The sequence below is a fragment of the Oncorhynchus masou genome, chromosome 3 (assembly GCF_036934945.1).
Source record: "Oncorhynchus masou masou isolate Uvic2021 chromosome 3, UVic_Omas_1.1, whole genome shotgun sequence".
Lineage (NCBI taxonomy): Eukaryota > Metazoa > Chordata > Actinopteri > Salmoniformes > Salmonidae > Oncorhynchus > Oncorhynchus masou.
In genome coordinates, this window is record NC_088214.1 from 43,333,204 (window position 1) to 43,358,299 (window position 25,096).

Consider the following 25,096-nt stretch of genomic DNA (forward strand, 5'->3'; position numbering starts at 1 on the left):
TGGTATTACACTAAAAATCAAGAGTTGAGGGAAGGAACACCTAAGATAACCAGGTTGAGGCAGTGAGGGGTTCCTATACCTGATGGTTCCGGCGAGCAGGGGGTTAAAAGCATACAGCCAGTCGTGCATCTCCTTGTCATTACTGGCCTGGAGGAGTATACCACGATGCTCGGTGCACACTGCAAATGTGTTTGGAGTCTAAAAACAGAGAGCATATTCTGTGGTTACAAGGAGGATGACACATGGAAAATTAGCTACATTTGGAAAGATCCAGGATAACATTACGTAAGGGTATATGTATTATATATTTACAAATATATTGATAGAACAAATGTATATTCCAGCAAATATATTTGTGGAATATTGTATTTGTGGTATATTTATAGTATATTCCTGAAAAAATGTATGATGTATTTTTGCAATACATTAATGACATACAGTACCAGTCAAAAGTTTGCACACCTACTCATTCAAGGGGTTCTCTCTATTTGTACTATTTTCTACATGTAGAATAATAGTGAAGACATCAAAACTATGAAATAACACATATGGCATCATGTAGTAATCAAAAAAGTGTTAACAAATCAAAATATATTTTATCTTTTATATTTTTCAAAGTAGCCACTATTTGCCTTGATGACAGCTTTGCACAATCTTGGTACTCTCCTTCTTGGTCAAATAGCCCTTACACAGCATTTAGGTGTGATTTGGTCATTGTCCTGTTGAAAAACAAATGATAGTGGGACTAATACAGAACCCAAACCGGCTGTGCGCATGGGCCATCTAGCATGCATTAACTTTGTCCCCCCACATCAAACGCGATCACGACACGCAGGTTAAAATATCAAAACAAACTCTGAACCGATTACATTAATTTGTGGACAGGTTGAAGAGCATTAAACATTTATGGCAATTTAGCTAGCCAGCTTGCACTTGCTAGCTAAGTTGTCCTATTTAGCTAGCTTGCTGTTGCTAGCTAATTTGTCCTCGATATAAAACATTGAGTTGTTATTTCACCTGAAATGCAGAAGGTCCTCTACTCCGACAATTAATCCACAAATAAAACAGTCAATCGAATAATTTCTAGTCATCTCTCCTCCTTCTAGGATTTTTATTCTCTGGACTTTATATTGTGATTGGCAACATTCATAAATTAGGTGCATTACCGCCAAAGACCTCGTTCGTCTTTCAGTCACCCAAGTGGGTGTAACCAATGAGGAGATGGTACGTGGGTACCTGCTTCTATAAACCAATGAGGAGATGGGAGAGGCAGGACTTGCTGCGAGATCTGCATCTCAAATATAACTGACTTCTATTTTAGCGCCTGTCAACGCAGACGCTTGTTGCAGACGCTCGTTGCGCGAGCAGTGTGGGTGCAATAATTGAATAATATAGATTTTGAAATGTATTTTGCAACGCTAGCGCACACGACGCTAAATGACTATTGCCCTGTAGCACTCACGTCATCATGAAGTGCTTTGAGAGACTAGTCAAGGACCATATCACCTCCACCCTACCTGACACCCTAGACCCAATCCAATTTGCTTACCACCCCAATAGGTTCACAGACGACGCAATCGCAATCACACTGCACACTGCCCTAACCCATCTGGACAAGAGGAATACCTATGTAAGAATGCTGTTCATCGACTACAGCTCAGCATTTAACACCATAGTACCCTCCAAACTCGTCATTAAGCTTGAGACCCACCCCGCCCTGTGCAACTGGGTCATGGACTTCCTGTCCGGCCGCCCCCAGGTGGTGAGGGTACGTAACAACATCTCCACCCCGCTGATCCTCAAAACTGGGGCCCCACAAGGGTGCGTTCTGAGCCCTCTCCTGTACTCCCTGTTCACCCATGACTGCGTGGCCATGCACTCCTCCAACTCAATCATCAAGTTTGCAGACGACACTACAGACGACACTACAGTTGTAGGCTTGATTACCAACAATGACTAGATGGCCTACAGGGAGGAGGGAGGAGGTGAGGGCCCTCGGAGTGTGGAGTCAGGAAAATAACCTCACACTCAATGTCAACAAAACAAAGGAGATGATCGTGGACTTCAGGAAACACCAGAGGGAGCAGCCCCTTTATCCACATCGATGGGACAGTAGTGGAGAAGGTGGAAAGTTCCTAGGCGTACACATCACGGACAACCTGAAATGGTCCCGTTCCGGTTCCGGGTTGGAGCGAGCGGTCGCATCTACACTTCGGTCCGCAGGTAGTATAACTTTTCATTACATTTTCATTACATTTCATTATAGTACAACGGTTTGATTTGTCTAATCTTAGCAATTTCTTCTTAGCTAGCTACATAGCCGTCTTTGTATCAAAGATAATTGCGTAATTATCATATTTCGTCGTCCTAACGTAGTCTACACTGCTATCTGCCCAGCAGCTAGCTAACGTCCACTAGCACTGTAGAAACTATTACACTCAACTGAACGACTCGATTAGTGTAGTGTTAGCTAGCTACATAGTTGTCTTTGCTGTCTTCGTATCCAAGATAATTGTGTAGTTTAGAGTGTGTAGACTTAGAGTGATTATCTTAATTTACCGAGGTTAGCTAGCCAGCTATTTGTCGTCCTTAACGTAGGAGATACTGCTAGCTAGCTAGCCAACAGCTAGCCAACGTCTACCGAATTGAACTTCAACTACCCGGTCAACATTCCGCTTCGCTCCACAGGTAGTATCACATTTTCATTTCACTTCATTACAGTACAACGGTTTGATTTGTTTGATCGTAGCTAGCTAGCTACATAGCCGTCTTTGTATCTAAGACAATTGTGTAGTCTAGAGCGATTTTCTAGGTTAGCTAGCCAGCTATTGTCGTTCTTTTAACGTAACGTAACGTAGTCAACACTGCTAGCTAGCCAGCTAGCCCCGATTAGCAGCACTGTAGAAACTATTACACTCGACGGAACGACTTGATTAGTGTAGTGTCAACAACGCAGCCACTGCCAGCTAGCCTACAAAGTCAACAACGCAGCCACTGCCAGCTAGCCTACTCCAGCAGTACTGTATCATTTCAATCATTTTAGTCAATAAGATTCTTGCTACGTAAGCTTAACTTTCTGAACATTCGAGACGTGTAGTCCACTTGTCATTCCAATCTCCTTTGCATTAGCGTAGCCTCTTCTGTAGCCTGTCAACTATGTGTCTATCTATCCCTGTTCTCTCCTCTCTGCACAGACCATACAAACGCTCCACACCGCGTGGCCGCGGCCACCCTAATCTGGTGGTCCCAGCGCGCACGACCCACGTGTAGTTCCAGGTCTCCGGTAGCCTCTGGAACTGCCGATCTGCGGCCAACAAGGCAGAGTTCATCTCAGCCTATGCCTCCCTCCAGTCCCTCGACTTCTTGGCACTGACGGAAACATGGATCACCACAGATAACACTGCTACTCCTACTGCTCTCTCTTCGTCCGCCCACGTGTTCTCGCACACCCCGAGAGCTTCTGGTCAGCGGGGTGGTGGCACCGGGATCCTCATCTCTCCCAAGTGGTCATTCTCTCTTTCTCCCCTTACCCATCTGTCTATCGCCTCCTTTGAATTCCATGCTGTCACAGTTACCAGCCCTTTCAAGCTTAACATCCTTATCATTTATCGCCCTCCAGGTTCCCTCGGAGAGTTCATCAATGAGCTTGATGCCTTGATAAGCTCCTTTCCTGAGGACGGCTCACCTCTCACAGTCCTGGGCAACTTTAACCTCCCCACGTCTACCTTTGACTCATTCCTCTCTGCCTCCTTCTTTCCACTCCTCTCCTCTTTTGACCTCACCCTCTCACCTTCCCCCTACTCACAAGGCAGGCAATACGCTCGACCTCATCTTTACTAGATGCTGTTCTTCCACTAACCTCATTGCAACTCCCCTCCAAGTCTCCGACCACTACCTTGTATCCTTTTCCCTCACGCTCTCACCCAACACTTCCCACACTGCCCCTACTCGGATGGTATCGCGCCGTCCCAACCTTCGCTCTCTCTCCCCCGCTACTCTCTCCTCTTCCATCCTATCATCTCTTCCCTCTGCTCATACCTTCTCCAACCTATCTCCTGATTCTGCCTCCTCAACCCTCCTCTCTTCCCTTTCTGCATCCTTTGACTCTCTATGTCCCCAATCCTCCAGGCCGGCTCGGTCCTCCCCTCCCGCTCCGTGGCTCGACGACTCATTGCGAGCTCACAGAACAGTGCTCCGGGCAGCCGAGCGGAAATGGAGGAAAACTCGCCTCCCTGCGGACCTGGCATCCTTTCACTCCCTCCTCTCTACATTTTCCTCCTCTGTCTCTGCTGCTAAAGCCACTTTCTTCCACTCTAAATTCCAAGCATCTGCCTCTAACCCTAGGAAGCTCTTTGCCACCTTCTCCTCCCTCCTGAATCCTCCTCCCCTCCCCCTCTCTGCAGATGACTTCGTCAACCATTTTGAAAAGAAGGTCGACGACATCCGATCCTCGTTTGCTAAGTCAAACGACACCGCTGGTTCTGCTCACACTGCCCTACCCTGTGCTCTGACCTCTTTCTCCCCTCTCTCTCCAGATGAAATCTCGCTTCTTGTGACGGCCGGCCGCCCAACAACCTGCCCGCTTGACCCTATCCCCTCCTCTCTTCTCCAGACCATTTCCGGAGACCTTCTCCCTTACCTCACCTCGCTCATCAACTCATCCCTGACCGCTGGCTACGTCCCTTCCGTCTTCAAGAGAGCGAGAGTTGCACCCCTACTGAAAAAACCTACACTCGATCCCTCCGATGTCAACAACTACAGACCAGTATACCTTCTTTCTTTTCTCTCCAAAACTCTTGAACGTGCCGTCCTTGGCCAGCTCTCCCGCTATCTCTCTCAGAATGACCTTCTTGATCCAAATCAGTCAGGTTTCAAGACTAGTCATTCAACTGAGACTGCTCTTCTCTGTATCACGGAGGCGCTCCGCACTGCTAAAGCTAACTCTCTCTCCTCTGCTCTCATCCTTCTAGACCTATCGGCTGCCTTCGATACTGTGAACCATCAGATCCTCCTCTCCACCCTCTCCGAGTTGGGCATCTCCGGCGCGGCCCACGCTTGATTGCGTCCGACCTGACAGGTCGCTCCTACCAGGTGGCGTGGCGGGAATCTGTCTCCTCGCCACGCGCTCTCACCACTGGTGTCCCCCAGGGCTCTGTTCTAGGCCCTCTCCTATTCTCGCTATACACCAAGTCACTTGGCTCTGTCATAACCTCACATGGTCTCTCCTATCATTTCTATGCAGACGACACACAATTAATCTTCTCCTTTCCCCTTCTGATGACCAGGTGGCGAATCGCATCTCTGCATGTCTGGCAGACATATCAGTGTGGATGACGGATCACCACCTCAAGCTGAACCTCGGCAAGACGGAGCTGCTCTTCCTCCCGGGGAAGGACTGCCCGTTCCATGATCTCGCCATCACGGTTGACAACTCCATTGTGTCCTCCTCCCAGAGCGCTAAGAACCTTGGCGTGATCCTGGACAACACCCTGTCGTTCTCAACTAACATCAAGGCGGTGGCCCGTTCCTGTAGGTTCATGCTCTACAACATCCGCAGAGTACGACCCTGCCTCACACAGGAAGCGGCGCAGGTCCTAATCCAGGCACTTGTCATCTCCCGTCTGGATTACTGCAACTCGCTGTTGGCTGGGCTCCCTGCCTGTGCCATTAAACCCCTACAACTCATCCAGAACGCCGCAGCCCGTCTGGTGTTCAACCTTCCCAAGTTCTCTCACGTCACCCCGCTCCTCCGCTCTCTCCACTGGCTTCCAGTTGAAGCTCGCATCCGCTACAAGACCATGGTGCTTGCCTACGGAGCTGTGAGGGGAACGGCACCGCAGTACCTCCAGGCTCTGATCAAGCCCTACACCCAAACAAGGGCACTGCGTTCATCCACCTCTGGCCTGCTCGCCTCCCTACCACTGAGGAAGTACAGTTCCCGCTCAGCCCAGTCAAAACTGTTCGCTGCTCTGGCCCCCCAATGGTGGAACAAACTCCCTCACGACGCCAGGACAGCGGAGTCAATCACCACCTTCCGGAGACACCTGAAACCCCACCTCTTCAAGGAATACCTAGGATAGGATAAAGTAATCCTTCTCACCCCCCCCCTTAAATGATTTAGATGCACTATTGTAAAGTGGCTGTTCCACTGGATGTCAGAAGGTGAATTCACCAATTTGTAAGTCGCTCTGGATAAGAGCGTCTGCTAAATGACTTAAATGTAAATGTAAATGTAAATGGTGAAGAAGGGCGCAGCAGCGCCTCTTTAACCTCAGGAGGCTGAAGAAATTCGGCTTGTCACCAAAAACACTCAAACTTTTACAGATCGAGAGCATCCTGTCGGGCTGTATCACCGCCTGGTACGGCAACTGCACAGTTGTACAGGTGCATCAAAGTAGAGTCCGAGCTGGGACTGAGAGACTGAAAAACAGCTTTCATCTCAAGGCCATCAGACTGTTAAACAGCCATCACTAACATTGAGTGGCTGCTGCCAACATACTGACTCATCTCTAGCCACTTTAATAATGAAAAATTGATGTACTAAATGTATCACTAGCCACTTTAAACAATGCCACTTTATATAATGTTTACATACCCTACATTACTCATCTCATATGTATATACGGTACTCTATACCATCTACTGCATCTTGCCTATGCTGTTCGGCCATTGCTCGTTCATATATTTTTATGTACATATTCTTATTCATTCCTTTACACTTGTGTGTATAAGGTAGTTGTTATGAAATTGTTTGGTTAGATTACTTGTTAGATATTACTGCATGGTCGGAACTAGAAGCACAAGCATTTCGCTACACTCGCATTAACATCTGCTAACCATGTGAATGTGACAAATACATTAGATTTAATTTGATTTTTTGATTTTGTGTAATCAACCTGTAAGTGCAAACCACATGGGATGGCGCATCGCTGCAGAATGCTGTGGTAGCCATGCTGGTTAAGTGTGCCTTGAATTCTAAATAAATCACTGACAGTGACACCAGCAAAGCACCCCCACACCATCACACCACCACCTCCGTGCTCCATGGTGCAAACCACACATGCAGAGATAATCCGTTCACCTACTCTGCGTCGCAAAAAGACACGGCGGTTGGAACCAAAAATCTCAAATTTCGACTCATCAGACCAAAGGACAGATTTCCACCGGTCTAATGTTCATCGCTCATGTTTCTTGGCCCAAGCAAGTCTTCCTCTTATTATTGGTGTCCTTTAGGAGTGGTTAGTTTGCAGCAATTCGACCATGAAGGCCTGATTCACTCAGTCTCCTCTAAACAGTTGATGTTGAGATGTGTTTGTAACTTGAACTCGGTGAAGCATTTATTTGGGCTGCAATTTCTGAGGCAGGGAACTCTATTGAACTTATCCTCTGCAGCAGAGGTAACCCTGTGTCTTCATTTCCTGTGGCGGTCCTCACGAGAGCCAGTTTCATCACAGGGCTTGAAGGTTTTTGCAACTGCATTTGAAGAAATTGTCAAAGTTTTTGACCTTTTCTGGATTGACTGACCATGTCTTAAAGCAATGATGGACTGTCGTTTCACTTTGCTTATTTGCCATAATATGGACTTGGTCTGTTACCAAATAGGGCTATCTTCTGAATACCACCCCTACCTTGTCTCAACACAAGTGATTGTCTCAAACGCATTAAGAAAGGAAAAACATTTCACAAATTAACTTTTAACAAGACACACCTGTTCATTGAAATGCATTCCAGGTGACTACCTCATGAAGCTGGTTGAGAGAATGCCAAGAGTGTGCAACGCTGTCATCAAGGCAAAGGGTGGCTACTTTGAAGAATCTCAAATATTGTTTAACACTTTTTTGGGGAGTACTACATGATTCCATATGTGTTATTTCATAGTTTCGATGTCTTCACAATTATTCTGCAATGTAGAAAATAGTAAAAATAAAATAAAAACCCTTGACTGGTACTGTACAATACATGACCAAAAGTATGTGGACACCTGCTCATCACATTCCAAAATCATGAGCATTAATACGGATTTGGTCCCCGCTTTACTGCTATTATTCCATACCGATCTCGACAAACCATTTCTGTATGGACCTCGCTTTGTGCACAGGGGCAGAGTCGTCTGGAATGTAATTTTATGCTGTAGCGTTAATATTTCCCTTCAATGGAATTAAGGGGCTTAGTCCGAACAATAAAAAAACAGACACAGACTATTAATCCTCAACCACCAAACATTACAGTTGGCACTATATATTGGGGCAGGTAGTGTTCTCCTGGCATCCGCCAAAACCCAGATTCGTCCGTCGAACTGTCAGATGGTGAAGTGTGACTCATCACTCCAGAGAACGCGTTTCCACTGCTCCAGTGTGCAATGACAGTGAGCTTGACACCACTGATGCTTGGCATTGCGCATGGTGGTCTTAGGCTTGTGTACGGCTACTCGGCCATGGAAACCCATTTCATGAAGCTCCCGATGAACAGTTTTTGTGCTGACGTTACTTCCAGAGGCAGTTTGGAACTCGGTAGTGAGTGTTGCAACCGAGGGCAGACAATTAGTACGCGCTACGCGCTTCAGCACTCGACGGTCCCTTTCTGTGACCTACCACTTCGCAGCTAAGCTGTTGTTGCTCCCAGACGTTTTCACTTCACAATAACATCACTTACAGTTGACCAGGGAAGCTCGAACAGGGCAGACATTTTACAAACTGACTTGTTGGAAGGGTGGCATCCTATGACGGTGCCACGTTGAAAGTCACTAAGCTCTTCATCAAGGCTATTTTACTGTCAATGTTTGTCCATGGATATTGCATGGCTGTGGGCTCAGATTTTATACACCTGTCAGCATTGGGTGTGACTGAAATAGCCAAATCCACTAATTTGGAGGGGTGTCCACATACAAGTGTATGTGTTACATATTTTTCATTTGGACAATTGAAAATGAGATGGTGCATCTCAACTTATTTCATCCTGTAAAATGTCTAATAAATAAACATATTTACAGTGCATTTGGAAAGTATTCAGACTCCTTGACTTTTTCCACATTTTGTTACATTACAGCCTCATTCTAAAACTGATTAAATAGATTTTTGTTCCTACCCCATAATGACAAAGTAAAAACAGTTTTTTTTTACATAAAATAAAAAACTGAAATATGACATTTACATAAGTATTCAGACCTTTTAATCAGTACTTTGTTGAAGCACCTTTGGCAGCGATTACAGTCTCGAGACTTCTTGGGTATGAAGCTACAAGCTTGGCACACCTGTGTTTGGGGAGTTTCTCCCATTCTTCTCTGCAGATGCTCTCAAGCTCTGTCAGGTTGGATGGGGAGCGTCAGTGCACAACTATTTTCAGGTCTCTCCAGAAATGTTAGATTGGGTTCAAGTCCGGGCTGAACCTTCTCCCCAGTCTGAGGTCCTGAGCGCTCTACAGCAGGTTTTCACCAAGGATCTCTGTACTTTGCTCCGTTCATCTTTCCCTCGATTCTGACTAGTCTCCCAGTCCCTGCCGATGAAAAACATTCCCACAGCATGATGCTGCCACCACCATGCTTCACCGTAGGGTATTGACCAGGTGATGAGCAGTGCCTGGTTTCCTCCAGGCGTGACGCTTGGCATTAAGGCCAAAGAGTTCAATCTTGGTTTCATCAGACCAGAGAATCTAAATGCCTGATTGCTGCAGAGATGGATGTTCTTCTGGAAGGTTCTCCCATCTCCACAGAGGAACTCTGGAGCTCTGTCAGAGTGACCCTCGGGTTCTTGGTCACCTCCCTGACCACGGCCCTTCTATTCACCAATTGCTCAGTTTGGCCGGATGGCCAGCTCTAGGAAAAGTCTTGGTGGTTCCAAACTTCTTCCATTTATGAATGATGGAGGCCACTGTGTTCTTGGGTACCTTCAATGCTGCAGAAATGTTTTGGTACCCTTCCCCAGATCTGTGCCTCGACACAATCCTGTTTCGGAGCTCTAGGGACAATTCCTTCGACCTCATGGCTTGGTTTTTGTTCTGACATGCACTGTCAACTGTGGGACCTTATATAGACAGACAGGCGTGTGCCTTTCCAAATCATGTCCAATCAATTGAATTTACCAGAGGTGGACTCCAATCAAGTTGTAGAAATCTCAAGGATGATCAATGGAAACAGGACCCACCTGAGCTCAATTTCAAGGTACAAGGTATTTCAAGGTACAAGGTACTTCTGTGTTTTCTTTTTAATACATTTGCAAAAAAGTTTTCAACTTGTCATTATGGGGTATTGTGTGTAGATTGATGAGGTGGAAAAAACTATGTAATCCATTTTAGAATAAGGCTGTGACGTAACAAAATGTGTAAAAAGAGCGGTCTGAGTATTTTCCAAATGCACTGTATGTTATATTTGAAAGTAGTTCTGGTTGGTCGTACCCGGAGCAGAGTCTGCTTGTCACTGTATGTTATATTTGAAAATAGTTCTGGTTGGTCGTACCCAGAGCAGAGTCTGCTTGTCCTCGCTGTATGTTATATTTGAAAATAGTTCTGGTTGGTCGTACCCGGAGCAGAGTCTGCTTGTCCTCGCTGTATGTTATATTTGAAAGTAGTTCTGGTTGGTCGTACCCAGAGCAGAGTCTGCTTGTCCTCGCTGTATGTTATATTTGAAAGTAGTTCTGGTTGGTCGTACCCGGAGCAGAGTCTGCTTGTCCTCGCTGTATGTTATATTTGAAAGTAGTTCTGGTTGGTCGTACCCAGAGCAGAGTCTGCTTGTCCTCGCTGTATGTTATATTTGAAAGTAGTTCTGGTTGGTCGTACCCAGAGCAGAGTCTGCTTGTCCTCGCTGTATGTTATATTTGAAAGTAGTTCTGGTTGGTCGTACCCAGAGCAGAGTCTGCTTGTCACTGTATGTTATATTTGAAAATAGTTCTGGTTGGTCGTACCCAGAGCAGAGTCTGCTTGTCACTGTATGTTATATTTGAAAATAGTTCTGGTTGGTCGTACCCGGAGCAGAGTCTGCTTGTCCTCACTGTATGTTATATTTGAAAGTAGTTCTGGTTGGTCGTACCCAGAGCAGAGTCTGCTTGTCACTGTATGTTATATTTGAAAATAGTTCTGGTTGGTCGTACCCGGAGCAGAGTCTGCTTGTCCTCGCTGTATTCCACCTGGGCGGAGGAAAGGTTGATGACGGAACGCTCCACGCTGTCCCTCTCGTTGCGGTACAGGTAGACGTAGGGCCGGCGCACCACTACATAGCGCTTCACCCAGCCACTGGTGTGGGGCTCCAGGAAGTGTAGGTAGCCTTTCTTAGACACGATGGGGCTGAAATAAACATAATTTCTATTTGATTATTTGTTGTTGATAAAGTTTTAAAAAACAACAACAAAAAACAGCCCATTCAATTATTGATTATTATCCAAATAACTCAGGTGTTGTTTATATATTTTCCAATATTAAAGTGATTCTAAATAATGAATCTAGCATGGATACTGCCCGTCATAATTCACAACAATATCATACTGCATGACTCATCTGGTCTCTATGGAACCCTGTACAGTAGTCCTAGTTTAATCGTACTTTTATTACAGTGGGGCAAAAAAGTATTTAGTCAGCCACCAATTGTGCAAGTTCTCCCACTTAAAAAGATGAGAGAGGCCTGTAATTTTCATCATAGGAACACTTCAACTATGACAGACAAAATGAGGGGGAAAAATCCAGAAAATCACATTGTAGGATTTGTAATGAATTTATTTGCAAATTATGGTGGAAAATAAGTATTTGGTCAATAACAAAAGTTTCTCAATACTTTGTTATATTCCCTTTGTTGGCAATGACAGAGGTCAAACATTTTCTGTAAGTCTTCACAAGGTTTTCACACACTGTTGCTGGTATTTTGGCCCATGCAGATCTCCTCTAGAGCAGTGATGTTTTGGGGCGTGTTGCAGGGCAACACGGACTTTCAACTCCCTTTAAAGATTTTCTATGGGTTGAGATCTGGAGACTGGCTAGGCCACTCCAGGACCTTGAAATGCTTCTTACGAAACCACTCCTTCGTTGCCCGGGTGGTGTGTTTGGGATCATTGTCATGCTGAAAGACCCAGCCACGTTTCATCTTCAATTGCTCTTGCTGATGGAAGGAGGTTTTCACTCAAAATCTCACAATACATGGCCCCATTCATTCTTTCCTTTACACGGATCAGTCGTCCTGGTCCCTTGGCAGAAAAACAGCCCCAAAGCATGATGTTTCCACCCCCATGCTTCACAGTAGGTATGGTGTTCTTTGAATGCAACTCAGCATTCGTTGTCCTCCAAACACGACGAGTTGAGTTTTTACCAAAAAGTTATATTTTGGTTTCATCTGACCATGTGACATTCTTCCAATCTTCTTCTGAATCATCCAAATGCTCTCTAGCAAACTTCAGACGGGCCTGGACATGTACTGGCTTAAGCAGGGGGACACGTCTGGCACTGCAGGATTTGAGTCCCTGGCAGTGTGGTGTGTTACTGATGGTAGGCTTTGTAACTTTGGTCCCAGCTGTCAGGATTTGGCCAGGGTTGTTCCGGTTTTTGGTCACTAGATGCCCCCATTGTGCTTTTTGACCTTTTGCTTTCCCTTGATCCCCATTATTATTTGCACCTATGCCTCGTTTTTCCCCTGATTGTATTTAAACCCTTAGTTTCCCTCAGTTCTTTGCTCTGTGTTTGTATGTTAGCACCCAGCCCTAGTATTCTGTGTACTCTTGTTGATCCCGGTGGACGCTCTTGTGGAATTCTGTTTTTTGTTCTTGTTTATTTATTTTTTGAGTATCTTTTGAGGCTTTTTATGCTTTACCTACCACCTTGTGGATTTACCTTTTTGTCTTGGAGGATTACCTTGTGGATTACCTTGTTCTTGTGGAATTCCTTTTGAGCTTGTGGAGTTACATGTTTTCCTGAAGGACTTCATTTTTTACTTTATTAAATACACCGTCTCAAGTACTGCTGTGTCTGCCTCATCTTCTGGGTTCTGCTGACTATTCGTGGCTCAGTTGGTTAAGTGACTGTTTCTCACTCCGGAGACCCGGGTTCGTAACCGGGTCCTGACACCAGCTCTCTGCAGGTCATTCACTAGGTCCCCCCGTGTGGTTCTGGGATTTTTGCTCACCGTTCTTGTGATCATTTTGACCCCACGGGGTGAGATCTTGTGTGGAGCGCCAAATCGAGGGAGATTATCAGTGGTCTTGTATGTCTTCCATTTCCTAATAATTGCTCCCACAGCTGATTTCTTCAAACCAAGCTGCTTACCTATTGCAGATTCAGTCTTCCCAGCCTGGTGCAGGTCTACAATTTTGTTTCTGGTGTATGGTGTCCTCTCTGGTCTTGGCCATAGTGGAGTTTGGAGTGTGACTGTTTGAGGTTGTGGACAGGTGTCTTTTATACTGATAACAAGTTCAAAAAAGGTGCCATTAATACAGGTAAAGAGTGGAGGACAGAGGAGCCTCTTAAAGAAGAAGTTACAGGTCTGTGAGAGGCAGAAATCTTGCTTGTTTGTAGGTGACCAAATACTTATTTTCCACCATAATTTGCAAATAAATTCATAAATCCTATAATGTGATTTTCTGGAGAAAAATAATCTCATTTTGTCTGTCATAGTTGAAGTGTACCTATGATGAAAATTACAGGCCTCTCTCATCTTTTTAAGTGGGAGAACTTGCACAATTGGTGGCTGACTAAATATTATTTTGCCCCACTGTATATTCATTTCCTAATTTCGTCATAAGATGTAAATATTGTGATTTTTCATTCTTCCTGGAGGCTGTTACCATAGTGATAACCAAAAAAATGGTCTGGTCTCACCTGACGCGGATCTCCTGGATGTCAGGGACGAAGGTGCAGACTCTACCCAGGGTCCTCTTCTTGTCCACAGGACTGAAGGGGTCCAGGTCTGGGCTGGAAGCGCCAGAGTTGGGCTCAGTGTGTCTGCAGACCAGGGGGGAAAAAAACTCTCTCAATGCTCTCAAAATATTCTCTGTGCTCTCTCAATGTCCGATCAATGCCCTATTAACAAGGTCTTCTCAACAAAAAGAACAAACTCATTTGCATATGCTATTTGTCCAGGAGCAAGCCTTGGGTGAATAAAATGGGAGTAAGGGGTGACAGTTGACAGGCGAAAGGTCACATACCTGATGTCATAATGTCCCTCCACCAATGAGGGGCAAGTAGAGGACGGAGTTAGCGTGCTCAGACTAGAAGAGGATGGAGACATCAGCGACGCTGACATCTCAGACAGCTGAAACGCACACACACATACAAGTGCATACAGATAATCACAGACACACACACACAGAGAGATATGCACGTACACGAGAACAAACAAACACACAAAAATAAGCACACAAAAACACACATACAGTGACACCATTATACATAAATCAACAGCTCTCATGTACTGTATTGCACTTTGAAGGGTCTGCAAGGTCTGATACTAATCAGGCAATGCGATGAGGTCACGAGAAGAGATAGGTTTCTGCCCCAGGCCTTTTGGTTAAACATGTGACAGACAACATGCTGTAGTAGGGGGGGGGGAGAGAAAAGAGGGGGCTAGGGGTATGATCAAAAAGGCTAGGTTGAGGAGGGTCTGGGTGAAGGATCCCATTGGTCAGAGGTACATCTACAGAGAATATGGGACCTTGGCTAAGGGGATGGGGTTTATGATTGATGAGGACAAGAGGAAGTACACGTGAATGAATGCAGGAACTGAGTGCGGTGAATCGTTTAGTTACTCTGTTTTTAGTTCAAGTACTTTCTTAGGACGCAGTTCCTCGTTAGAATTCAGTCATCAATTCTCGGAGAGGCTGAGTGTGTGAACGAGACAGGGGATAAGGAAGGGAAAGTATCTTGGGTGGGATCAGTGACAATGGGCCCGGAGTCCAAGTTTTATGGGATACAAAGGGCTTCGGGCTAGGGTTCTGGCTGGTTAAAAGTAGCCTGCATGGGGTACTGTGAGTGGGTTATAGAGGGGGTTAAAGGGCCTGGGGGCTGGGGCTCACCTTGCTCTCACTGGCACTGCTGCTCACCTGGCTGTACTCCCTGTTGAACGTGTGCATGAGCAGCCGCAGACACTGAGACCCCAGGAGGAAAAGAGGACGAGGAAAAGAGATTATTATTACTCATAACAACTGCCAATACAAGTTATCATGCATTTTAATCCAACAAAGAGAGATAACCAAAAAGGTGGCCAAACAAGGGTTAGGCCTGGTTCCTAACTGAAGCCAGGGACTGGTAGTCACCTTGGCAGCCAGCTCCCTCTGCCTCTGGCTGGGGCTCTCCAGGGCGGGGCTACCCCCGGGGCAGTGGCTGAGGATGGGGCTCTTGGCAAAGTCGCTAAGGTCACCACTCTTGCAGAGAGCGTCCTGCCCCACTGCCAGGGTGGCCTCCAGTTTCTCCCGTAGCAGCAGGTAGTGCCTGGTCTTCTCCACCTGTACAGACACAACCAGAGAAACCATTGACTTTCTTTTGGCACAAAATGGCCGTCATGCATCATCCAGGTGAGTCACCTTCATTGGTGAGTATTAACTCTATTCAATAAAAGGTACTTTGAAAACAGCTACTGTATATGAATGCCAACCATGATGCATAATGTATTCCTATTTATTGACCAACCAATTCCATCACAAATTCACTCCACTACTCTGTGGAGTCTTCGCCCCAAACACCCTACAGACCCCACCAATGCCAGGCCTCACCTCCTGCAGAAGGCTGAGTTTCTCCAGCTCCCATTGGTGGTCCAGGATGAGGCTGTCGCTACGGGGCCTCCACCCAGCCAGGTTCTCTTCCCCACGGACGTATGCCACCGAGGTGTCCAAGACGCGCCTGCGCCGCCGCTGCATGCCTGAGGGTGAACAAGAGGGCAATAGAGTGTTTCATATATGCCTGTGGAATAACAGATACATACTGCCAAGAGATCATTTGGTGATATGCCCAGTGATTAAATCAAGGTTCTGATGCACACAGGATGACAGACATGCGGCATCCATGCTTGTGACAAATTGTGTAAGGGTGACAACGTGGTGGAGCGTTCATTTGTCTCAAGCTTCAACTGTGTCATTCTTTAACTTACCGGGACTTCCGGCATCAGCGACATGGCAGAGACTGACTTCATACACTCCAGTGACACGATTACTGAGAGAGAGAGTGAGAGAGAGAAAGAAAGAAAGAAAGAGAGAGAGAAAGAAAGAGAGAGAGAGAGAGAGAGAGAGAAAGAGAGAGAGAGAGAGAAAGAGAAAGAGAGAGAGAGAGAAGGAGAGAAAGAGAGGGGGAGAGAGAGAGGGAGAGAGAGGGGGAGAGAGAGAGAGTGAGAGAGAAAGAGAGAGAGAGAGAAAGAGAAAGAGAGAGAGAGAGAGAGAAAGAGAGAGAGAGAGGGGGAGAGAGGGAGAGAGAGAGAGGGGGAGAGAGAGAGAGAGAGAGAGGGGGTGAGAGAGAGAGGGAGAGAGAGAGGGGGAGAGAGAGAGAGAGAGAGAGAGAGAGGGGGAGAGAGAGAGAGAGAGAGAGAGAGAGAGAGAGAGAAAGAGAGAGAGAGAAAGAGAGGAGATAATGAGTTGTGTCTACTCCACAAACAACATAGAAATAAAGTTCAGATTCAGAGTTCCAGAAAGGAGGTCGAACCTCTCTGAGGGCCTGAGACAGCCGGTGCTGAAGAGGTTCCTGATGGAGCGTGAGGCGGGGAGCTTGGCGTCACGGGAGTAGAACACCATACAGAAGTCTTTGGTGATCACTGTTGGTTGGGTGCAGTTCTCCATCTGAAGAAAGTTGGAACAAAATGGATCCAAGTCAGAACTCACTTAATCCAAGCCGATACTACTTGGGTTACGGTTTAGAACGAATGTTGATGCGTTTACCTCTAGGTAAGCGGAGAGAGTGATGTAGATCTTTTCTCCATAGGGAGTGACACGGTTCAGGAGGAGGGAGTTGTGCATGGAGCTATCCCACGCCGCCTCAAATCGGTAAAACGTCCTGTTCAGTCAACATACAGGCAAACGTTACGGGAGTTTTGTGTATAGAACTTGTTTTCATTTTGTCAATGGTGAATGAATGGCGACATGTAAATATGATTTTTCTCCATCAGCATATAAGTGAAAAAAAATGATTAAGTTGCACAAGACCCTCTAAAACAACACTCAAAACAAACTATATATACACATATTTACGAGGACAGATACAAACACCGCTGAGTTCACCTTTTAGAGTGAAGTCAAATGAAAGCATGAGGAAACAGACGACAACAACAAGAACAGCAAGCTGATTCAGGGAACATACAAGAGAGAAGGAGAAAGGTTGTGTGTTATACCTATGGTCAACTCCCAGGGACATACTGCCATACAGTGAAGCGCGAAGAGAAAAGGGCGAGAAGTTATAAGCAAGCAGCTTGGCTGTGGATTTTACAGTAAAAGGCCATTAATACACAACCATGTAATTAGGTGTTACAGTATGCGCAGGAACTAGCTGTGAAAGAGGAGAGGGGACGTACTTGTCATTATATGAGGGCCAGATGTAGCCCGCAGATAGAATGTTGAGAGACAGGATGTTGGGGTCGATGATGGTCTCATCAGCCTCTGGAGTATTCCGGATCCGCCCTGAGAGGTCAAAGGTCAGTGGTGGATCTTTATGTGCTGAAAACATGAACCTATGCAATCTTTATGCACCGTAAAGACGGATCTATGGGATCTTTATGTGCGGTAAAGATGAATTTACTGTGCACATGTCATTGTCGTCTACTTTCATCCGTACTCACCCACCACCAGCTCCTTGACCTCCTTCCACTCCACGTCATTTCCTGTCTCGTGCGCTACGGTGACTGTGATCCTCCGCTGGATGCCCTGATGAAGCAGGAAGGTTCCGTGGCAGGGCATGCCCCCTCTGTGGTCCACCACTGAAGGGATGTAGCTAAGGACAAACAAATGGCATATTCATCAATGACTCACATTAATGACCCTAAACTGTCAGTAACGCTTAACTTTGCAGTTCTATTACCACTGGTATTTACCATGAAATGACTTAGTGATAAAATGCTGTAATTTCAATGGCTAATGGTGCAATATGTAGAAATCAATCCATCATTTCCTGGTTGCAAAAACTCTAATAGTTTGCCTAATTTCAGTTTATGTGACAAAACAAGCAGTCATTGTGTAGAGAATCATTGTACCATCTAAACCGCTGTGAAATTTATTTTCCATAACCAAAAATATTGTATTTTCAGCTGTTTGAAGCTGGTGTACAAAACCGAAAGTAAAAGACAAAACTTAAGAATGGGAAGCATAGAAATAGTGCATGTATAACAGATATACCGCTTCTTAGACTTGCTTTCAATGAGAATGACAGATCTATAACTCATATTTCTATGTTAATTTGGTTGGGTTGCCCAAAAAGTGACATATTGCCACTTTAATGATCATGAAGGGGAAATATTTAAATGTTTAAACATGAAACTATTTGTAAAAAGGTTAAATGTCATTTTTGCCCCCTTAAATAAGATAATTGTTTCACAGTAAAACGTAGGCCCAGTCAGTGGCCACACCCAAGTGAACCGACATTGGTTGAGAACTATGAAACACACCCTTCTCTCCCCCAGTACAAAAGCCCGTTGACAGAAGTCAATGTAAGTTCCCGATGACCGTACATTTAAAAGGTCAAATTTCAACGTGGAGGTGACAATCACCATGCTGGAATGGCGAATTTCGACTAGACCAGCCAGAATACAGCATGAGCTGATTATGGCAACTTGTTATGAACTTTGATCTATTATTCACTAAAGAAGAAGTGATACCTCCTAGACGTCGAGCTATCAGCTGCAGCTGTAAACATACGCGGCCTAGGAAAGGACAGATATCTCCTAAGAACAACAGGGTACTTTAACGTATCCGCTCTACAACACTACGACCAGAAAGATTCTTCAAAGGACAATGGCGATTTCTGTCTTCCATCTTCGACCCATCTATCGAAGGGCAGCTCAGCTCAGAGTAAATATATATCTTGCATTTTTCTTTTCCGAATGGGCGGATATTAGAATGCATATGATTCTGTATTTACGGTAGCAAAGCTTCTCAAGGTCTGATAGAGACCCAATCCCTTTGTCCCTCAGTCTTCCCGCTCTTTCATTCAAACCCAACCCCTTTCCTTTGTGTAACCAGCCATCATTTCGGGTTAGCCCACCAGGGACTTTTCATGACATGATTAGTAATCGATGTGTGATCTATCCTGTGTCTCTCTGTGTATATATGTAATTCTGTGTGATTATTTGGGTATTTAGTAAATACATAGTTAAGCCAATTTGTGTATTGCTGATTCAACTTGTTAGCTAGGGTTCGTGCAGATAACCAAGTACTTACGACAAACAGATCAAGGTGACGATTAATAATTGACTGCTATTGATATAAAAGATCTTCAGATCTTTAAGAGAGTGGATTCGGGAGATAACCACTCTATATAAATGAATGCTTCCGTGGTGCCCCAGGTTATTAATGGTTTAATTGTTGCATGGTTTAATTCAATAACGTAATCAATTAAACATTAGGTAATCGATTTGATAAAATAGCATGTCATTTAATTTAATCATATTCAGAGACAAGACAATACTTACTCTCCATTGGCCTCCAGCTCACAGATCTCGAAGAAGGCCATGAGGTCATATTTGGAGTGGCATGGGCCGGCCGTGGAACGGGTCAGGGTATTCAGCTTGGTGGCTGGTACTGTGAAAGAGAAGGTCAGAAATGTGTCTGAATATTTGTGACACGCAAGCACAATGAGGTGGATGAAGGTAGGGATGTTTAAAAAATATATAAAATCAGCAAAAAAAGAATCGCCCCTTTTTTAGGACCCTGTCTTTCAAAGATAATTCGTAAAAATCAAAATAACTTCACAGATCTTCAATGTAAAGGGTTTAAACACTGTTTTCCATGCTTGTTCAATGAACCATAAACAATAAATGAACATGCACCTGTGGAACGGTCATTAAGACATTAACAGCTTACAGACGGTAGGTAATTAAGGTCACAGTTATGATAACGTAGGACACTAATGAGGCCTTTCTACTGACTCTGAAAAACACCAAAAGAAAGATGCCCAGGATCCCTGCTCATCTGCGTGAATGTGCCTTAGGCATGCTGCAAGGAGGCATGAGGACTGCAGATGTGTCCAGGGCAATAAATTGCAATGTCCGTACTGTGAGATGCCTAAGACAGCGTTGCAGGGAGTCAGGACGGACAGCTGATCGTCCTCACAGTGGCAGACCACGTGTAACAACACCTGCACAGGATCGGTACATCCGAACATCACACCTGCGGAACAGGTACAGGATGGCAACAACAACTGCCCGAGTAACACCAGGAACGCACACTATTTCTTAGAAGGAATGAGCGTTACACCAGGGCCTGTACTCTGGAGCGAGAATAATTTGGAGGTGGAGGGTCCATCATGGTCTGGGGTGGTGTGTCACAGCATCATCGGACTGAGCTTGTTGTCATTGCAGGCAATCTCAACGCTGTGCGTTACAGGGAAGACATCCTCCTCCCTCATGTGGTATCCTTCCTGCAGGCTCATCCTGACATGACCCTCCACCAATGCCACCAGCCACACTGCTCGTTCTGTGCGTGATTTCCTGCAAGACAGGAATGTCAGTGTTCTGCCATGACCAGCGAAGAACCCGGATATCAATCCCATTGAGCATGTCTGGGACCTGTTGGATCGGAGGGTGAGGGCTAGGGCCATTCCCCCCAGAAATGTACGGGAACTTGCAGGTGCCTTGGTGGAAGAGTGGGGTAACATCTCACAGCAATAACTGGCAAATCTGGTGCAGTCAATCAGGAGGAGATGCACTGCAGTACTTAATGCAGCTGGTGGCCACACCAGATACTGACTGTTACTTTTGATTTTGACCCCCTCCTTTGTTCAGGGACACACTATTCCACTTCTGTTGGTCACATGTCTGTGGAACTTGTTCAGTTTATCTCTCAGTTGTTGAATCTTGTTATGTTCATACAAATTTTTGCTGAATTCATATATAAAACATATATAAATATTTTACACATTTTTTTTCTCCAGTAATGCCTTCATGAACATGTGAACTTTCATGTGCCTCAATTGCAAACTTGCATGGGATCTGTAAATATTAAATTATGAGTTTAGCCAAGGAGAAAGCACTGAGCTAAATAGGGAGAAAGACATGATCCTTTCTGGCTAGCCATGATTGGCTGAGATGATGGAGGGTTTGACCATGCTGATGCCATAAGCATTTTTCGTCATAAGCCCCATTTGGGATGGGCCATCACATTTGTACTACTAACCAATATCTGGTTAACATTCTCGTACAAAATGGCTGCAGTGCCAACTTGCTCAGCTTGGTGGCTGGCACATTCACAAAGATATCGAAAGAGACGCATACCAAATAAACAACTCACCTGGTTTAGACAAGGGCATGACCCTTGGGAACTGCCTCCTAGAAGGTCGAAGGGGACTGAAATAGAAGTGTGAACTTTTAAAATGGTCTACTTTAGCAAGACAGTGAAACGGGATCATTTGAAGAAGAAGAGGGCAAGTACAGTTCTCACCTGATGAGGTCTTTGCAGAGGGGTGGGAATGGATGTTTCTGGTAGTGGCCAAACACCTCAAAGACGATGGGCTGGGTCTTGATGTACTCCACAAACGACTTGGTAACCTCTACCGTGATCTAATAGACCATAAAGAAAACCCCGAGGTAGGCTATCACGCAAGTCCCTTAACGAGGCCAGCGACAACAGGATGATTACAAGGGAACACAACAACAATCGGTAATTCATGATTCATTCATGGCAATATCACAGAAATAACACCTGTAGTAACCTATGAATAATAATAAGGAATAGCAATGCTATTTCCGGGCGGCGCTTACATTCTGTACATGGTAGAATCCCAGCGGAGGTCCTCTGCCAGTGTTCTTGAGTGGCTCAGTGGAGAAAGCCTCATCATGTCGGTGGATGAAGCTGGAAAGTAGGGAGACCACATTCAGTCAATATGCGTACCTATTCACTACACATATATATTAAAACGACGACACTGCTGCATTACTACTATGTACTATTGACTACTCTCAATGTGGCGCACTGATTACGATCACATTTGGTGGGACACTTGTCTCGCACCATCAGACGAGTCTACTTCAGGAATAACACTAACCATGAGAATTTTGTTTGTTTAAACCAAGAGAGGATGGAGTCGTTTCTGGATGAAGAAAAGAGAGAAGTGAAAGGTCTTGAAAGACAAAGCTTTTTGCATTTACATTTGAGTCATTTAGCAGATGCTCTTATTTCAGAGACAATTACAGTAGAAATTACGGGAAGGTGCTTTGCTTATGGGGCACAGACAGAAGCTCAGGGATTTAAGACAGCAACCTTTCAGTTACTGGCACAACGCTGTAAACCACTAGGCTACCTGCCACCCTTTTCCATAGCATAGCTTTCAAATAGTTAACGTGTTAGATGTCATCTAAAATGTAGATTCCTGCCTCAATAGAAATCATTGTAAATTGCCGAGGAGACAAAACTCAAGTACACAGTCAAAATATGATGAAAATAGGAAATAAAGTTGAGGAACAGGCCTTGAAATGACTCATTTGGCTTTCGACACATAACAGTCCAATTATACATGACTAACTATAAGATTTCGACTTCCTTACAGCTGTCAAAGGGATATGATTATGTTATGTGACAGTACAACATTGGCGCCATTTCCTAGATTCTGCCTCCCTGCACCTAAACAAGCCACCCTACCCTGGATTGTGTGCCCCACATCCTCATTACTCTGGCAGTGACATGTGTTACTGTTGCTGTCATGTCTACAGCGCTATCACCCCTCTTGCTTTGCTAGCCTCTTCGGCTTGGCATATTAGCAGTGTGCGAGACTCTCGCTTTTACCGACCTCTTCCGTGTGTCCATCTGCGGCTTGCGGTGGCTGCTTGGTCAAGTGGCTGCCGCACGGATTTCTGCTCTAACAGCTCTACGGATGTAACTGGCACATTCAACACTGGGCGTGGCTCGAATCGGGTACTTCTCCATTGGACTGTTCCACTCGCGTCGCTGTAAAGCAACCCCCTTTCCCCCTCTGGCCTCACCATTATTAAAGGATTGTGCGTCGGGTTTATTCTCAGAGGGGCTCGTCACAGAAGATGCAATTGACGTCATGTGTTTGACTGAAACCCGGCAACAACCCGTATGAATGTTTGGCCTTTTAACCTTGCGACCTCAAACGGGCTGTAACTCAGGTACAGAATCGGACCTCATTTGAATGCCTAGCGCTCACACTGTTTGGCCCAAACCCACTGCTCCTCATTTTGATATACAGGCCTCCCATAGTCTCCCTTGTCTTCCACTCAAGAGTTGAAGGCACTGACATCTTCCTGCTCCATGTGCTGCTTGGGGACTGAAACGTTCATGTACACTCCAGCATGTGACTTTTACAACCCATGTCAAAGGCTACAACCTGGACCTGGTGTGCTACACTGGCCATAGATCCCTCCGACCCGTGTGGCCTGAACCTCACCATTTCTGACCAAATCAAATCAAATGTTATTTGTCACATATACCGTGGCCATCCTATTTAATCTTTCCATCTCCCTCCCCAAGCCCCCGTACCAAATGCACCATGACCCTCAGAAATGCAAAAACTGTCAACCCCCCTGATTGAACTGATTCAGTCCCATGGGAACCCTGACGCTCTCCACAAGGCCAAGTCTACCCACTACTCTAACATCAGAAAAAGGGCAAAACCCGAGAGCTCCCCCCTCCATGATCTATAAGCTACAACTGCCACTGCTTCAGCTGACCTCTGTGATCAGTATCTGTACATCTTCCAAAATAAACTAGACGCAATACATGCACAGCTCCAACAAACGTCCACTGAACCCCCCCCTCCCCCACCACAGCTCGACTCAGAAACCCTTCTGTCACTCTCCACCTACTCCTCTGTTTGATGCGGTGTTTATCTCTGGTCTAGACATCAAAAGCCTCAACCTGCTCACTTGACCCTATGCCCACACTCCCACTCTTTCCCCTCATGGTTGACATTGTCAATGTGTCCCTCTGCTCAGGCTCTGTACCTCCTGAACTCAAACCCAGCTGTTACCACTCCTTTTCATTGTCTATATTGTACCATTCCGGCAAAATCCTACGTCAACACAGTCTGGAATTCCACTGTTACGCTGATGACACACAAATCTATGTTCACTCCAAACCCACCTCTGACAGACCCCCCCATCATCAGTTGTCAACTGTCTAAAATACATAAAAACATGGATGAGCTCGACGTCCTGAAGTTCAACGCCGATAAGACAGAAGCTATGTTGGTGGCACCCAGATCTCTCCTGAAGAAGGTTGACCTGAACGTCGACGGCTGCTCTGTCTTTACGACCTCTCAGGTGAATAATCTGGGGGTCATCCTCGATACCACACTCACCTTTGATGCCCACATTAAAACCATCACAAAATCTGCCTTCTTCCATCTCAAGAACTTAGGCAGTCTCAGCCCCTCACTTACTGACTCAGTTGCTGAAAACCTTAATCATTGCCTTCATTAAGTCACGCCTGGACTATTGCAATGGACTCCCTGCCAGCTCCCTCAACAAACTTCAGTATATCCAGAACTCAGCTATAAGACTCCTCACCCGCAACAAACCCTGGGAGCACATCACACACACACACTTCTCCACCTCCACTGGCTCCCAATCAAACTCCTTACCTACACATCCATGCGTGACTTGGCTCCCTTCCATCTTTCCACCATGCAACACATCTACCCCCCCACCCGCAGCCTTCGATCTTCCTATCGTGTAAGGGTCAGAGGTCGTTGAAGTTGGCTTCTCAATCTGAACTGCCTTGACGACTTGTGTCTCTGTTGTTGCTGTTATTATTACTTATTCATTTTTTTCTAAATTCAGGGCGTTTACATCGTTAAAGTACCTGAACCACTGGCACTTGCAGACGTTCCTAAGGAGAGATTTTAGAAACAAATGCCTCTTTATGCATCATCTTGTCATCGTCATCATTCAAAACACTTTCCCTCACTGACATCTTGTCAAGTCTCTCCCTAAAAAAACAACTCCAAACCGTCCTGGTCAAAGCTAAAATACCACAAAATGAAA

The 25,096-nt window shown here is 45.5% G+C and overlaps 1 protein-coding gene across 25 annotated transcripts in view; it reads right to left on the bottom strand.

The window, feature by feature from the left end:
- The window catches only part of kif1ab (kinesin family member 1Ab), a 59,980-nt gene that overhangs the window by 3,393 nt on the left and 31,491 nt on the right, over positions 1-25,096 (bottom strand). For 9 of the 25 annotated variants that reach the window (XM_064941850.1, XM_064941841.1, XM_064941786.1 and 6 more), the window contains 18 exons: positions 22,138-22,182; positions 21,854-21,944; positions 21,534-21,652; positions 21,384-21,457; positions 19,568-19,676; positions 17,723-17,874; positions 17,459-17,564; positions 17,279-17,302; positions 16,830-16,944; positions 16,597-16,730; positions 16,052-16,113; positions 15,678-15,823; positions 15,222-15,410; positions 14,982-15,053; positions 14,115-14,221; positions 13,789-13,911; positions 11,082-11,274; positions 80-198 (listed from right to left, as the gene is read on the bottom strand). In XM_064941850.1, coding sequence (XP_064797922.1) covers positions 80-198; positions 11,082-11,274; positions 13,789-13,911; positions 14,115-14,221; positions 14,982-15,053; positions 15,222-15,410; positions 15,678-15,823; positions 16,052-16,113; positions 16,597-16,730; positions 16,830-16,944; positions 17,279-17,302; positions 17,459-17,564; positions 17,723-17,874; positions 19,568-19,676; positions 21,384-21,457; positions 21,534-21,652; positions 21,854-21,944; positions 22,138-22,182 — 1,980 coding nt within the window. The remainder of the gene's footprint in view (positions 1-79; positions 199-11,081; positions 11,275-13,788; positions 13,912-14,114; positions 14,222-14,981; positions 15,054-15,221; positions 15,411-15,677; positions 15,824-16,051; positions 16,114-16,596; positions 16,731-16,829; positions 16,945-17,278; positions 17,303-17,458; positions 17,565-17,722; positions 17,875-19,567; positions 19,677-21,383; positions 21,458-21,533; positions 21,653-21,853; positions 21,945-22,137; positions 22,183-25,096) is intronic. The other 16 variants (XM_064941812.1, XM_064941794.1, XM_064941884.1 and 13 more) reach the window with 6 other exon arrangements.